Here is a 15,902-nt window from a genome sequence, read left to right as displayed (position 1 = left end):
AACACCGGAAAAACATATAGTACATCCGCTTGCAAAACCGTAAAAAAAAACCGTCAGACACCTACTGTGACGCACATGTGACCACCATCAACACCCAGAAACCACAACACCCACAAAGGCAAACCGATACAAATAAGCGCATGATCCCTCCACCCCTCCAGCCCACCAGGCAGACCGTGGTTCACCATGATCGGACGCCCACCCAGACCCACATGCCGAAACACAATACAAAATAAGACGCTCACGATAAAATTTCAACCTTGATCTATAACGAGAATCCTAGATGCATTTCGCACCTCCCACCAAACCAGAATCTAGCAGCTTTGCTACATTTTCGGCAGTGCATGCCTGAGCACGACAACGCTCCACACAGAACATGGAGAACAGTTGCATTTGCCGAAAAGCCCTGCCCTGTGTATTGTGTGTTGACTTTGTGAAATGCAGCTGTGGAGTGTCAACCAGTCATACTGACAAACTTTAAAACCATTATCCAATGAAAAGCAACACGAAGCGGCAATCCACATTTTTCATGTGTTTTGTTTCTTTTCTACTTCACCTCCTGTGCAGTTCTTAAGCAAGATTCACAGAAGCTTTTTTTGCGATGCGATACGCGATGCGACTCGATCTGCGATGGACGCGTGCGATGCGAACTCGCGAAATACCAGTCACAAAAGAAGTCAGCGATGCGACGATGCCTTGCTGATTTGGCGCGAAGTTCAATGCAGTTGGGTACGTCACCATGGTAATCGCGCAGTTTGGTACAACTTGTACAAATTTATAGGGAACTCTTGAACCTTTGTACAACTTTGCTGTAGAAAAGGTCAAAATCGTATGCCAAATCGCTTGTCGCATCGCCAAAGTTGACCCAAGCTCAACTTCTGCAATGACCCAGTTGCGGCAGTTGAATGGGCTGCTAGATGGCTGCGATTTGGGGATTTCCCGGTTTCGCAGCTGTCGCATTGCGTGTCGCATTGCAAAAAAGCTTCTGTGAATCCCGCTTTAACCATGTGTGTATGTATATGTACGGTACAATCAGTAGTTCACACACACACACACACACACACACACACACACACACACATAAACACACACACACGCACGCACACACACACACACACACACACACATACACACGCACACACACACACACACACACACACACACACACACACACACTATCTACATTTAGGAATATACTTGTCAACATATCATCACAGTACATCTGTACAATGATATACCATCAAACAATTTGTTCTTTTTCCTCTTTCCTGTCCTGTGTTTCACCACAGTTGATGTTGCTACTATGCGTGCAGGCAGCAACACAGCTAACGATGGCACAGTGACATGTAATATACTGTTAGTGAATGATGATGGAGCAGACAATGGTGGGCACATTCAACGTCTTAAACAACATCTACACAGAGTGAATACACATCTGTGCAAGACCACCGCTGATCATTCAGATCTAACTTGCTTGTCCGGCGATGTCAAGGATTGCTTCGTGCCCATGCAGGCTCTGACGGAGAAAGATGCTCTGCAGCTGACGTATCGTGCGCAACAAGCTGCAACTCGCCGTGTCACTGGAAGACAGCCAATATCTGACCGTACACCAGGCGTTGCTATCCCAGGAGCTAAACAAGATAAGAGTGACAAAGTGGAAGGAGGAAGGCAGTTTGTTCTGTCCAGCGCTAAGCAGCTCTTGTCTGATCCCCATTATTATGAAGGTGTAACTAGCGCTGGCAAAAGTGGTGTTGGTGTTGGTGGTGGTGATGACACAGTTGACGAAGACATTCTGGAAAGTTGCATTGTAATTGGCAACGCTGGGCAAGGAAAGACAACTCTATGCAAACGAGTCATCGCTGACATCATGGAGACAACAACTGGGAATCTGGCAAAGATTGAATTCATTTTCTACGTGCCGTGCCGTGATTTTCAACGTACACAGTCAACTGATTGGTGTGTATTTCTTGGTTTGGACCAGTTGCGCATCAGTACACAGGAGCAATCTATACTGCTCAACTACCTCTCTGAGCATTCCGACCAGGTATTGATCGTTATTGATGGGATTGACGAACTTGGCAGTGATGGATTTGGTACCGGATCAGCAGCCCAAGCTGTAATATTGAGGAGCAGCAGCAGTAACCATTCACTACTACCTGATGCTATTGTAGTCGCAACTAGCCGACCGTGTGATGAAGCGTATCAGAACATACCGCATTTCCGCTTACGTTTCCGACTTCTCGGCTTCTCAGCAGACCAGCTCTTTGCGTACTGCTCACGACAGCTCGGAGAGGAGGTTGCCAAGAAGTGTATGGAAGAGCTTTCCCAACGGAACAACTGTCTGCTGAAGGAAGCCATTCGACAATCTCCACTCCTATGTGCTCTGCTCGTTCAGCAATATTCCATCAACAACTCTCTACCCTCCAGTGTGACACTTTTCTACGACCACTACTTACGCTCCTCAGTCGCAAAGCTGGAAAAGCGACGAGGAAAGAAGTTTGGTCAAGTACGGCTTGCACATGACGTCATCAGTCACTGCAGTGGTGGCCGGCACTTCAGTTGTGGTGATCTTGTCAGTATCCCCGTGGTAATAGAACATCATTTGGAGCGCTATGTGAAGGAGACAAGCAACAATGATGAGGAGTGTGATCACCATGCTGTGGAGCTAGTCAAGGCATTGCACAATCTCTACACGATGTGTCTTGCAACATATCAAAGGGGCATGGCTACTTTTACATCCACGCTGTCAACCCTCCACCAGTCCATTTGTCAAGATCTCGGCTTACTGCTCAACCCTGGTATGCATCCGTCGGCGGTCGGTTCCACGCAGACTGTGTCCTTGACTCACTTGACACTGCAGGAGTGGTGTGCATCGAGATGCATCATTTCTTCTGACTCGTGCGTAGACATCATCCGCAGCTGCATCAAGACTGTCGGCACAGACTTGAACACACTTGTCTTCTGGCAATTTGTCTTTGGAGCACTCAAGCCAGACCTTCTACATTCATCTTTGTTGGCTCTACAGCCTGAAAATAGCATCAGTGATCATACTGTCAAGAGCAAGAAGAAGATGCTTCTGTTCATGATGAGATGTTTGATGGAAAACCGCATTTCACTCCAACATATCCACACTCAGGGATATCCCAATCAGGACACTGACATAGTCACCCATCGCTGCTATGCTATGTCAGCCAACCTCCTGGCCAGTGATGGAATTGATGTTAGTGGAATCCACCTTCAAGTTGTTGATGTGATGGCTTTACATACGGTTTTGGAGCTTGTAGACCATGTAAAGTCTCTGGATCTCAGCAATTGTAATCTGTCAAGTGACAGTGTCATTTTGCTGTCTGATCAACTGGATAAATGCGTCAAGGTGACTTTGCTTGGTGCCAATCTCACTGCAGTACCATTGGCAAGCATATCAAGCACACTGTCTAGATCAACACGGCGTACCCTCCAGGTTCTTGACATTAGCAACACAAGGTTGACCAGTGGATTTGCAGATGGAGCAGCACTTGCTGGATGTGTAAAACACCCAAGTCTAACGTACCTGAATGCACACTATACAGCACTTGGCAAAGATGGTCTGGCAGCATTTGTGAGCAACTTGGCTCCGTGTAACAATCTCACAGATCTATCACTGGGATGGTGCAGTCTGGATAGTGGATGTGGATCTGACCTGGCAACACTGGTCACACAGTTACCACGCCTTGTCAGTCTTTGGCTGAGTAACAACTCACTCTCCAACAGTGACGTGTCATGTGTACTATCCAGTCTCCATTCTCATGATACCATACAGCATCTCTTCTTTGACAACAACAGACTGACTGATGAGCTAGCCGCTAGTGTGGTTGACTTTCTGCAAGCTCGTCGCGGTCGTGAGCACACTGGGAGTGTCAGCACAACACTACCACCATGCAGGGTTTATCTGAACGGCACTGGTGTAACAATCCGTCTTCTACAGGAAGTGGCTACGTCTAATCAATGTGGTGGTGACGTAATAGACATTGGCAGCCGCTATGCTACTGGTACTTTAGTAGAGACTGAGTCGATTGATCATCTGGTCAGTGTACCTGGTGGCGGTTACCATGGTTACCTACAAGGCAAGGTTGATGACTCCATGATGTCATCACTTGGTCAGAACCTTGCAACCAACACTTACCTAGACCTACTGGACATAGCACTGTGTAACATCACCGATGCTGGAGCAACTGCTCTGGCAACATCTGGCCTTGCTCACAACACAGTGCTGAAATACCTTGCTCTGGACAGGAATAGGATACAGCTATCTGGTGTTGTAAGTGTACTACAAGCAGTGACATCACCACAGTCACATGTCAGTGCATTGGGTCTGGAGGACAACCCAGTGTTTCATGATATACAGCCCAGTCATGCTGATTTCAAACTGCTATGCCAGCTTCTCTCTGGATTCCACCGGCTGCGCTTCATTTCATTTGCCAAGACGGGCATGAGTGATGAAGTTGGTGCAAGTATCCTACACTCTCTCCATCACCATGCGCGTATTGAATGGATGGGTATGGCAAAGAATGAGATTGGTGATGCCACAGTGCATGCCCTGGTGGATATGATGAGGAAGAACACAAGCTTGAGATTGATCAGCCTATCTAACTGCAAGATCACCGATGATAGCATTCAAGCCATGCTGCAGTCACCAGGCATCATGAGGATGGAGGGTGTACACTTGTACGGGAACCCATGCTCTATGGACAAACTTCGACGGCCATTGTACAATTCCATGCTATGGTATAACAACTCTTCTGTCCTGGAGTTCATCTCGGATTGATTGCAGGAAGACGTTGCACAACATCAGCATATTCCCAGGTAAGTGTTGTACAGTAGTAGATGTACAGTGTTGATCAGTGTATGAAATACGGGTACACCTGTTTGTTGATGAATAATGATGATCAGACAGACACTACACTAGTCACCCTAGCCAGACTCTCCATCTACAGATGTGTGTACTTGACCAGTACCATAAAGTCTGCAGCAAACTTTCCGGTCCACCTCAGCTGGTCTGTATCAGGGAGCAGTAAAGCGCGATGCACAATATCAATTCTGCGATGCGATGAGCGTCGAGCGAAAGTCTTTTTTCGAATCGCACGAAGAGTCTTCGATGCACAATGCACGGCACATCGTTGCAGGGCATGCACAGTCCAAAACTGTACGCGAGCTGTCATGTGCGCCCGCCGTGTAGAAAGTGATGCGCATCGCTCGTCGCTTGTCGCAGAAGTTGAACTAGGCTCAACTTTCCGCGATGAGACCTGCGACGGAGGTGCGATTCAAAATTTTGCAGAAAAACATTTCGATCGCATTGCTCGTCGCTCATCGCGTCGCATAAGTGATATTGTGCATCGCGCTTTAGCCAGTTAGTTGTAGAATGCCAGTAGCGTCGGTCAGTGTCGTGCAATGTTATCGCATGAGCTGATTGTTCAGTAACATGTAGGCTTTGCACAGCAAAGTCTAGTTAGCCCCGGCACACGCGCAATATTGGCATATTGCTGTGAGTGTGTGTCACGTGACTGTCCCTGCACGATTTACAAGCTGGCAAAATTGTACAGACATCCTGTTAGTGTTATGGTGTCATATCGGAAGACGTGTCTTCTTCAAGCTCTTGAATTGTCGGGATGTGAAGGAGCGTTCCTTTGCAATTGATTTCTTCATGTGTCAAAATGCAGTTTTAGCTTTTAACCCAGGCCCACGGGTACACACGCAAGTCAGGTCACACGCACACACACACACACACACGCACACACACGCACACACGCACACACGCACGCACGCACGCACACACACACACACACGCACACACACACACACACACACGCACGCACGCACACACACACACACACACACACGCACATTCATGTGCATAAACATAATAGCAGACACTCCGTCTGTGCGTACAACGGTGTACTCGCGCACACACTCACAAGCAATTAACACAATGTGTTAATTGCTATCATAGGTTTGGGGGTTGCCATGACTTCATTTTGATTAAATGTATTAAATATAATAGTATGTGATGATAGACCAGTTCCAAGACAGCGACGATAATATTTGCGTCATATCATCACATTCGGTCGTCAGTAATTCGCACCGCCCACCGGCGGCAGACGCACGAATGGCCCACCATCATATTGCATGTGTGTGGTGTGACGCCTCATGCCAGGCAGTTGTGTGAGTTCTTGGTCACCGAGGGCTAGCCTGCAGCTGCCAACCGTGGGCCATTGACATGAGCGGCTGGGGAGGTCAACAGCCAAGCCACTGAGGGCTAAGTAATCCTGCCTGCTGTGGACCGTTAGCATACTGCCCACCGAGGGCGCACAAATGGCAGACATGGCCAGAAACATGCCCGCTGCGGGCGTATGAACGGCTGCCCAGGCCTACAGCTTACCCATCGAGGGTTAAAGCATACTGCCCAACTGAGGGCGCGAGAGAAGAGTATAGCCCGACCGAGGGCGCATGATTATAGCCCGATCGAGAGCGCATAATTATAGCCCGACCGAGAGTGCATGATTATAGCCCGACCGAGAGCGCATGATTATAGCCCGACCGAGAGCACATGATTATAGCCCGACCGAGAGCGCATGATTATAGCCCGACCGAGAGCGCATGATTATAGCCCGATCGAGAGCGCATGATTATAGCCCGACCGAGAGAGCATGATTATAGCCCGACCGAGAGCGCATGATTAAAGCCCGACCGAGGGCGCATGATTATAGCCCGACCGAGAGCGCATGATTATAGCCCAACCGAGGGCGCATGATTATAGCCCGACCGAGAGCGCATGATTATAGCCCGACGAGGGCGCATGATTATAGCCCGACCGAAGGCGCATGATCATAGCACCACCGAGGGCGCTTGATTATAGCCCAACCGAGGGCGCACGAACGGCCGCCAAGGCCTGAAACCTGCCTACTGAATGCTAAAGCATACCACCCAACCGAGGGTGCACAACGGCCGTCAAGGTCAATAGCCTGTCCCCGAGGGCTACAGCAAACTTCCCGCCAAGGGATAAAGCGTAGTACCCACCGAGGGCCAAAGAATGCTGCCCACCGTGGGCCGATTATATACTGCCCACCGAGGGCTCAATCATACTGCCTATTGAGCAAACGAACAGCCACCGAGGCCGACAACCTGCCCACCAAGGGCAAAAGCATACTGCCCGCTAGCGCCGACCTCATACTGCCCAGCGAGGGCAAACAAACGACCACCGACGCCAAGAACTCACACAACTGCCTGGCATGAGGCGTCACACCACACACATACAATAATTATGATGGTGGGCGGTTCATGCGTCTGCCCCCGGTGGGCAGTGTGAATTACTGACGACCGAATGTGATGATATGACGCAAATAATTTCGTTTGCTTTCTTGGAACTGGTCTATCATCACTTTGCTGAAGTAATCAAAATGAAGTCATGGCAACTCCCAACTTATGTGCTGATCGCTTGTGAGTGAGTGCGCGAGTACGTCGTTGTACGCACAGACGGGGCGTTGGAGTGTCTGCAATTATGTTTGTGTACATGAATGTGTGTGTGTGCGTGCGCATGCGCTTGCGCATGTGCATATGCAGAGGTATGCCCGGAGACCTGGGTGTGTACACGTGGGCCTGGGTTAATGGTGGTGTTAGTGGACATCATAGCGTAACTTGTAGTTCCTTGGTCCTTTTTCTTTTCTATTTTCTATATGCAGGTCATTTCTTTGTGTGTTGAATTTGTATACGAGAATGACAATACTGCCTACGAACTGCCTGTCTTTCCAGAAGGCCAACATTTTTGTGCGATTTGTGTGCATGTGTGTGTGTGTGTGTGTGCGTACGTGTGGTTGTGCATGCATCTTTGTGTGCATCGTGTGTGTGTGTGTGCGTGTGTTTGGGTGTGTGTGTGTTTGTGTGTGCGTGTGTGTGTGGGTGTGTGTGTGTGCGTGCGTGCGCGCGCGCGTGCGTGCGTGCGTGCGCGCGCGTGCGCGTGCGTGTGTGTGTGCATGCATGTATAATGTCTTCTTTAAAAACTTTCTATCACTTCCAGCCGTTGCTGAAGGAGTAGGCTAGGACAGAGCTGATGTATTGTTCAAGTTTGATCTACCAACCAACAGTCAATGATTGCACAACTTCCAGAATGATGTGTGTGTGTGTGTGTGTGTGTGTGTGTGTGTGTGTGTGTGTGTGTGTGTGTGTGTGTGTGTGTGCTGGCACACCGAAGCAATTGCCGTTCGGCGAGCTGCCTGCCCCCCGTCCTCGTCGCGGCCCGAAGAAGAGGTGGCGAGATGTGGTGTCGACTGACCTGGCGGACCTCGGCGTGACCACCTGGCTTGAGAGTTGCCAAGATCGTCCCGGCTGGAGACAAGTTGCGAGTAGCACCCCACCGCCACGGCCCGCTCCTGATCCTCTTCTATGTGTCTGTGGACGCCCATTTCGTCGACCAGGAGATCTGAAACGACATGCCAAGTTCTGCGCTCGTGTTCTCACTTGAACTTTCCGACATTCGCTATCATTGCGTACGCAATGGGCAAGATCAAGGTCAAGGTCAAGGTGTGTGTGTGTGTGTGAGTGTGTGTGTGTGTGTGTGTGTGTGTGTGTGTGTGTGTGTATGTGTGTGTAGGCGTGCAGCACACATCACACTGAGTATTGAATTCACTTGAGTAGAATGTAATTTGTGTGTGTACTGTTTTCAATGATTGTATTGTGTAGCATGCATGACTCTGCTGAAGAAACAGTTCAATCATCAGTTTTCTGGTTATTCTAGGATTTACGCATATAATTCCTCACAGTCAAGTATACACACAAGAATACATGATGTTACTGGTAGTGCAACTGCTGATGTTGCAGACAATACTTCTGTTCATACTGTTGCACACTACGTAGCTCTCCGTCACGATGCTTCTCTTGGTTTTGTTGATGTGGTTATTGTCACCAGCAAGTGCTGAGTACACTCTACAATAGTCTTATAGATATGTATATACAGTATAATTATACTGATGGTGTTCACTGCTCTTCTGCTTCTGCTCTGATAGTCGATTGCTGATGTACGTGTTTGTCAATGTTGACACCAATGCCAGCATTTAATGAAATACATTCATTGTTGCTGGTGGTGCGCTTGATCAGCTGTAGCCGGCACTCTCCTGCTCCTAATGACTGTGACGAAGAGTTTATCTAGTCTTGGTGTGATGAGACGCGCGGAAACTCCATTGCTCTCAGTCCACACTGCACCGCGGCCATGCTGCGTCACCTCATCACACATGATACAGCTGTAATATAATATTCATGACGTGCATCTTGCCTTGAACCTGTTGCAAAAGTCACATACATAGAACACAATGACATCCACTTGGATTATTGTTTCCACAGGCCAATCACTACAGAACACAGAAATGAAACCGTCAGCTCAACCAAGAAAACACAAAAACCACCAAGGAACTACAAGTTACATTATAAAGTCCACTAACACCATCAGTTACAGGGGCATCTGAAGGTATTATAGTGTGGTAAGGTCAGCCATTTGAAGTACAAGTTACTCGTGGGGGAGGGGTGGCTGAGTCGAATTTTTGGAAATTTGGAGTCCAAATCAGTCTATTTTATTGGTTCACGGGGTGGTACCTGGGGGCAAAAAGTGATACGGTTAATAGCGTAGTGACCGTAGCGTGTCCAACACCCCTGTGTCACATGACATTCAACTCATGCGATAACATTGCACGGCACTGACCTACGGTACTGACCTTCTACAACTAACTGGCTATCAGCTCCAGCAAGTCTTGCATGCGCACTCCAACAGCATTCCAACTTGGAATGTTCTTAGTTATATGATAACATAGGAGGAGAAGGTGAGCACAACCAAGACAAGCACAAGCTGAAAGTCTTAGCTGTGAAGGCCGATGTACATGCATGTCCATGACGATACTGGCAAGACCATTGGACAGTACGGTCAAACCAAGATTCAAGGACGCATAGCAACATAGCACACAACTTGTGTAGCTCTAAAGATTCAATATGCATGAGCTGATTGTCAAGTAACTGGTGGTGTTAGTGGACATTATAGCGTAACTTGTTGTTCCTACAAAATAACCAACAAGGCGTTGCAACCCATACCCGCTGAGTAATGACACAAATTTCACTAACAAGGCTAAGAGAAATTTATATTTTACATTACAAGTCATACAGTACCGTATTTTCCGGAGTATAAGCCGCACCCCCTTCCCCCTCCCCCCCCCCACATTTTGCCATGAAATACAGACATCTATTTCATGATCACTGCTATTTTGGTCATTGGAATATAAGCCATTCTTTTGGGTGAATTTTGAGTGTTCAAAGTGCGGCGTTGTCTCCAGAAAATACGGTACGTAATTCCAATACCATCGACATGACGGAAACCTCGTGCCCATGCACGGTCACTTTGTCTAGCCAACTCAACCACACACAAGAGTGTGTGCATGACTATACACACACACATACTTGAACCTTGAACTTGCCCATCGCCAGAGGCAATGATAGAGAAAGGACTAATATGGCGGCAACCGGCAGAAAGGTTCGTGGCACATGATACACACACACACATACACACACACACACACACACACACACACACACACACACACTAACACACACACACACACACACACACACACCCACATACTGTACAAACACACACATGCTGTACACACACACCTTGACCTTGCCCATTGCGTAGCAATGACAGCGCATTGTCATTTCTCCAGTCCACGACTGATGGCGTTTCAGGTCGCCGCTTCGACGGAACATGCGGCCGCAGGCGCAACCGTAGCCAGCAGCAGAGGGTGCCTTGGGTGGTCGACGGGCAATGGTACGCCACTCCGGACTGTTCTGGGCTGCACCGTACCATCAACATGTTGGTAGCGGTGGCTCAACCGACGAAACGTCATCCATAATGACGTCCTCCACCTCGTGCGTGGACCATGCGCGGGACGCGGGGCAGGCAGTTCACCGAAGAGAACACACTTGGGCAACCGGTGATCTTCCATCCATGTCACGTGTCCAAGCCAGCGCAAACGCCGTCCCTGTACGATGTGACCAATGTCCTCAGGCGCTCCAAGGGTCTTTGCAAGGGCTGAGGACGCGCACACACACACACGCACACACACACACACACGCACACACGCACACACGCACACACACACACACACACACACACACACCTGTCCTGTCCTGTCGACCCACTGCCTTAAAGGTTACGTGGTCCCATTGCGGGAGGAGGGAGAGGAGCAAACACGCCGGTGCCGGGTCAGGTCCCTGGACTGCCGAAATCTCCGAGAGCAGTGCTGACACATTAGTGGAAACTTGGCACGTTCATCCGTTGTTGGGCGGTTCTGGCGAGGTCTACAAGGAGCGGAAGCGGGCCGGCTAGCGATTGAGGCAGGCTGACACCTGCGCACAGCGAGTCCACCCCTGCTACGGTACCATCTCCCACAATCTGCGCATTGACATGCACCACGCTGCTGATGGACTGGCTTGCGACGCTCCGCTGTGCACTTGTGGCGCTTAAGATCACTTGGTCTAGAGCAGACCTTTCCACAGGTGGGGCACTCAACGGGGGCTGCTGCGGCCAGTTCCTTATCCTGGTCTTGGTATCTACATCGCCATTCCACGCGAGATGTGTTAGCGGTCTGGTACCAGTTCACAATTTGGTTATGTCGAAGATCGACCGACACGCAGTCCTTCCACCGTTTCCTTGGGCCATGGGCAGGTCTGTCAGGTGGGAGCTGGCCAAACAGAAGGCACTTCGGCATGCGGGTGTCATCCATGCGCGCCAGGTGACCTAGCCACTCTAGCCGACGATGCCGAAGCTTACAGGTGATGGTCTCCGGATCGCCCCACATACGCAATAGTTCAGCATTGCTGATGTGGGCATCCCACATCTGCTGTCTCGACACACCAAGGATAGAGCGGACGCAACGCATATGGAAGGAGGACAGGCGTTGCAAGTCGCCCTGAAGGGGGACCCAGCACTCAGAACCGTATAGTAGTAAGGACATGACACACGCGTTGAAAACACACCTCTTCAAGAACACAGGAAGCTGACCATTGGCAAATACAGGGCGCTGTAAAGCACCACAGGCCTTGGAGGCACTCGCAATGCGGGCGTTGACGTCCACTGCCGAACGGCTGTTGCTGGCGATAATGGAACCCAGATACCTGAATTCAGCGACATTCTTGATCTCAACATCCGCCAGCGTGAGTGGGACACAGTCTGCATCTTGGATGTTGCTGCCGCACACCATGAATTGGGTCTTGGTAGTGCTGACAGTTAGTCCAAAATCAGCAGCAGTCGCCTGGAATACAGAGAGTGCGAGCTGAGCACCGTCACGTGTAGTCGCTAACAAGGCTGAATCGTCGGCGAACTGACATTCCCCAAACTTGGTCGATATCTTTCGCGTCCTCGGCTTGCCGAACAAATTTCCGTCAATGCAATAGCGAACCTCCATGCCGACACCAGGAACTGCCGACACTCTCCGGGACCAAACAGTGAAAACGGCCCACATGAATAGATTGAAAAGCACGGGGGCCATAGAGCACCCCTGCCTCAAGCCGTTGTTGATGTTGATGGGCTGAGTGTGTCCCTGGGATGTGCGGATTGTGGCAGACATAGATGTGTGAAAGGACTTGATGACAGCGAGGAGGGTGTCCGGTACCCCAGCACAAGCAAGTACACGCCACATACACTCTCTGGGCACTGAATCGTAGGCCTTGCGCAAGTCGATGAAAACCATGTAGCCTTTCGTGTCATGCTCGAGAGATTTCTCCACAAGTTGGCGTACAGAGAAGATCATGTCCGAGAACGAGCGCCCGCGCCTAAAACCACACTGCGAGTCTGGCAGCAGGGTCTCCGCTAGCCGCTGGAGACGTGTCTGTATGATGGCAGCCAGCACCTTCCCCACAACATCCAACAGAGCAATGCCACGCCAATTGTCACACAGTTGCAGGTCGCCTTTTTTGGGGATGGGTACGAGAGTAGCATCAACCCATTCCTGCGGTACCTGTCCGGAGTTCCACACAGCACCAAACAGATCTAGCATCCTGTCCCGTAGAGGAAAACCACCGTACTTAACCAGCTCCGGCAAAATCCTGGATGCGCCAGCAGCCTTGCCAGGCTTCAGCTTATCGATTGCACGTCGCACTTCAGCCGACGTTGGGGGGTTAGCCAAATCATCAGCAACCGGGCAATGTGGGAGAGAGCCCAGTACCGCAGGGACGAACGTAGATGGGATATTCAACACTGTGTCGAAATGACGACTCCACCGACCATCCTGTTCCTCCTGAGACTCACACAAGTTACCATTTTCATCCTTGATAGCAGACACCCGGGTGCCCACCCGTCCACGACAGCACGCCTGCAAATCTCCTATACACTTCCAAACTGCCGCGCCGTCAAATCGGGACTCCGAGGCCTGCTGTGCCTTGTTCTTGATCCAATCCACCTTCGCTTGACGTACTGCAGAACGGGCAGCAGCGCGGGCAGCCTTGAACTTGGAATAGTGATCGTCACGGAGCCTACCATGTTGAACCCACACATTGTACATTGCATTGCGTTCGTCCAAGAGCGGTTGAATGACATCCTGGCTATCAGCAAACCAGTCTGACTGGCGTCTCTTTCGTGGACCCAAGTTATCCATAGCTGATGTAACAACAGCATCACGTACCGCAGTCCATTGGCTCTCAACACTGCCCTCCTCGGGCCACCGATCAGCGAGCTCTTTAGCAACATCCGACTGGTAGTGTTCGGCTGCAGACTGCTTTGACGGAAGATCAGGATTTTCGCCACGCATCTTGGCAACATCAAATTGGAAAACCGGAGGGCTATGACGGGCAGCACGGCGGCGCACGGCCGGAGTATCCAGGTCGAAAGACATGGTAAGTAGCTCATGATCGCTCCCACACTCCGCATTCCGTACTGTGGTGACATCCATGCAGTGCCGCTGACCGGCTTGGCGAACAATGATGTAGTCAATACAGTGCCAAGCCATTGACCCAGGGTGTTGCCACGTCCGCTTGAAGATGTCCCTTTTCGCAAACCAGGTGTTACAAAGACTAGCGTTATTCATAGACAGAAAGGACAGCAGCTCGGTTCCAGCACTGTTCAGTTGGCCCAAACCATGAGGCCCACGTACTCTGCCCCACTCATCCTCAGCCATACCAGAGCCAACGCGCGCGTTGAAGTCACCAAGCAGGATATATTGATGTTTTTTTTTTTGTTTTTTTTTTTTTGTTCCCTCTGGGGACGGTTTGAATTTTCCGAGCTCCCCTGGTTGTCGAAAGTAGTTAGTTCCACGAGTCTTCTGGGGCGGCTCTGGTCCACCAGGGCCGTCCCAGGACATGTAATTCTCAGCGCAAGAGATTCAGGGCCAGCGCAGCAAGAAGACGGGGTGTCGAACGATGGCACCACTTCTTGTTGCGCCTGAATCTCCCACTCGCGGCGGATTGGCAAACCCCCGAGTGGACGGAGACCAGCGCTTCAAAAAATCTGCCCAAGCACGGAGAGAGAGGAGGGGACGCTGCCTGATCCGCGTCGGATCCTGGAATGTTCGTTCTCTTGTTGAGAGCGAAGGGAACATCGAAACGGCAAGTATCCAAAACAAGGTTGTTGAAGACAGGAAACTGGACCTCGTCATCTCCGAACTACATCGACTCAGCTTGGACGTCGCTGGTGTACAGGAAACACACTGGTTTGGTGAACATCTATACGAGGACGACAAAGGAAATACAGTGATAACGTCTGGGCGAGCTGTGGACGCAAATACCCATCGTCGTCGAGGAGAAGGAGTTGCACTTATACTCAATAAATTTTCGTCCGGCGCGTGGAAAGCTGGTGGTAGTTTTTGGAGGTCGTTTGGTCCGCGTGTGGTACTAGCACGTCTCAAACTTCCACTCAGCCATCCCAGGGGAGTGAACAATCCTAAATCGATTTATGTCATCAGTGCCTACGCCCCAACGTTTGCCAGTCCAAGAACAGCAAAGGATGAGTTTTTTCACCAATTGCAGTGTGCCATCAATGTATGCAAGGACCATCAATATATCCTGCTTGGTGACTTCAACACACACACACACACACACACACACACACACACACACACACACACACACACACACACACACAAACACACAAACACACACATACACCGTCAGGCGAAATAGCACGTCATAGTACATTCGAGATCAGCGGGAAGAAGATGACGACGTCCACTAATTTAGTATCTGTGCACACGAATCTGCTGTGTGTGTTACTCTGTGTGTCAGCTATGGCATCATCGCCTGTGGTTCCATGCCTAGCATCTACGTCTGAACCATCCTGCAAAGTTTGAATGACGTAGGTTGAAACATAGTTTTTGAAAGTCTCTTCATATCTTCCACCATTGAAATTTCGAATTTCTTCGAATTTTTTGCTGAGAGGGGTGGCTTGCAACCTCGATATGGCTTGTTCCAGGCATGCTTTGGAGCCATCGCCTGTTGAAACAGTGGCGGGAAGCTGCCCTGCAACTGTTCCAGCAGGAAATTAATCGATCTGAGAAAGCGCGAGTCCGCGAATCTCGGTTGAATATTGAGTATTTCAAGCCTTTTCACGACGAAGATGGAGTTCTTTTTGGAGATGGACGTCGCGGCAAAGGACATGGTGTCCAACTTCTGGCGTCTGGTGAAGCCAGGGATCATTTGTCCAGTCAGGTCGGCAGCCTAACCGTCGGTAAGCTTGTGTTTGGATCCCGTTCTGCTCGATGTGGTAGATCACAAACAATTTGATATCGCACAATTAGTACAAATTGATCTCAGCATCGTGCGTACGGTATTTTATATTCAGAAAGTCCCAAAGTGTCTCTGTGTGGCCGTCCTATGCCACGAGAAACTCCAATCAGGCTCCT

At 50.0% G+C, this 15,902-nt stretch overlaps 2 protein-coding genes across 2 annotated transcripts; one reads left to right on the top strand and one right to left on the bottom strand.

The window, feature by feature from the left end:
- The first annotated feature begins 1,186 nt into the window (after positions 1–1,186).
- LOC135818580 (uncharacterized) lies at positions 1,187–9,295 on the top strand. The gene is made up of 2 exons (XM_065331971.1): positions 1,187–4,842; positions 8,051–9,295. Exon 1 carries the CDS (start codon positions 1,304–1,306, stop codon positions 4,802–4,804), a length of 3,501 nt encoding a protein of 1,166 aa, XP_065188043.1. The 5' UTR covers positions 1,187–1,303; the 3' UTR covers positions 4,805–4,842; positions 8,051–9,295.
- LOC135818581 (uncharacterized) lies at positions 9,233–14,210 on the bottom strand. Its single transcript, XM_065331972.1, has 2 exons — positions 10,684–14,210; positions 9,233–9,308 (listed from the first exon to the last, which is right to left on the bottom strand). Exon 1 carries the CDS (start codon positions 14,181–14,183, stop codon positions 11,223–11,225), a length of 2,961 nt encoding a protein of 986 aa, XP_065188044.1. The 5' UTR covers positions 14,184–14,210; the 3' UTR covers positions 9,233–9,308; positions 10,684–11,222.
- Between the last annotated feature and the right edge of the window lie 1,692 nt (positions 14,211–15,902).

The sequence above is a fragment of the Sycon ciliatum genome, chromosome 5, assembly GCF_964019385.1.
Source record: "Sycon ciliatum chromosome 5, ocSycCili1.1, whole genome shotgun sequence".
Lineage (NCBI taxonomy): Eukaryota > Metazoa > Porifera > Calcarea > Leucosolenida > Sycettidae > Sycon > Sycon ciliatum.
The sequence above is the reverse complement of the archived record's forward strand: the minus strand, read 5'-3'. Positions and strand labels throughout refer to the sequence as shown.

Excerpts from the sequence above, each read along its gene's own strand:
- LOC135818580 (XM_065331971.1), top strand. The coding sequence starts at position 1,304 with ATGCGTGCAGGCAGCAACACAGCTAACGATGGCACAGTGACATGTAAT.
- LOC135818581 (XM_065331972.1), bottom strand. The coding sequence starts at position 14,183 with ATGGCTGAGGATGAGTGGGGCAGAGTACGTGGGCCTCATGGTTTGGGC.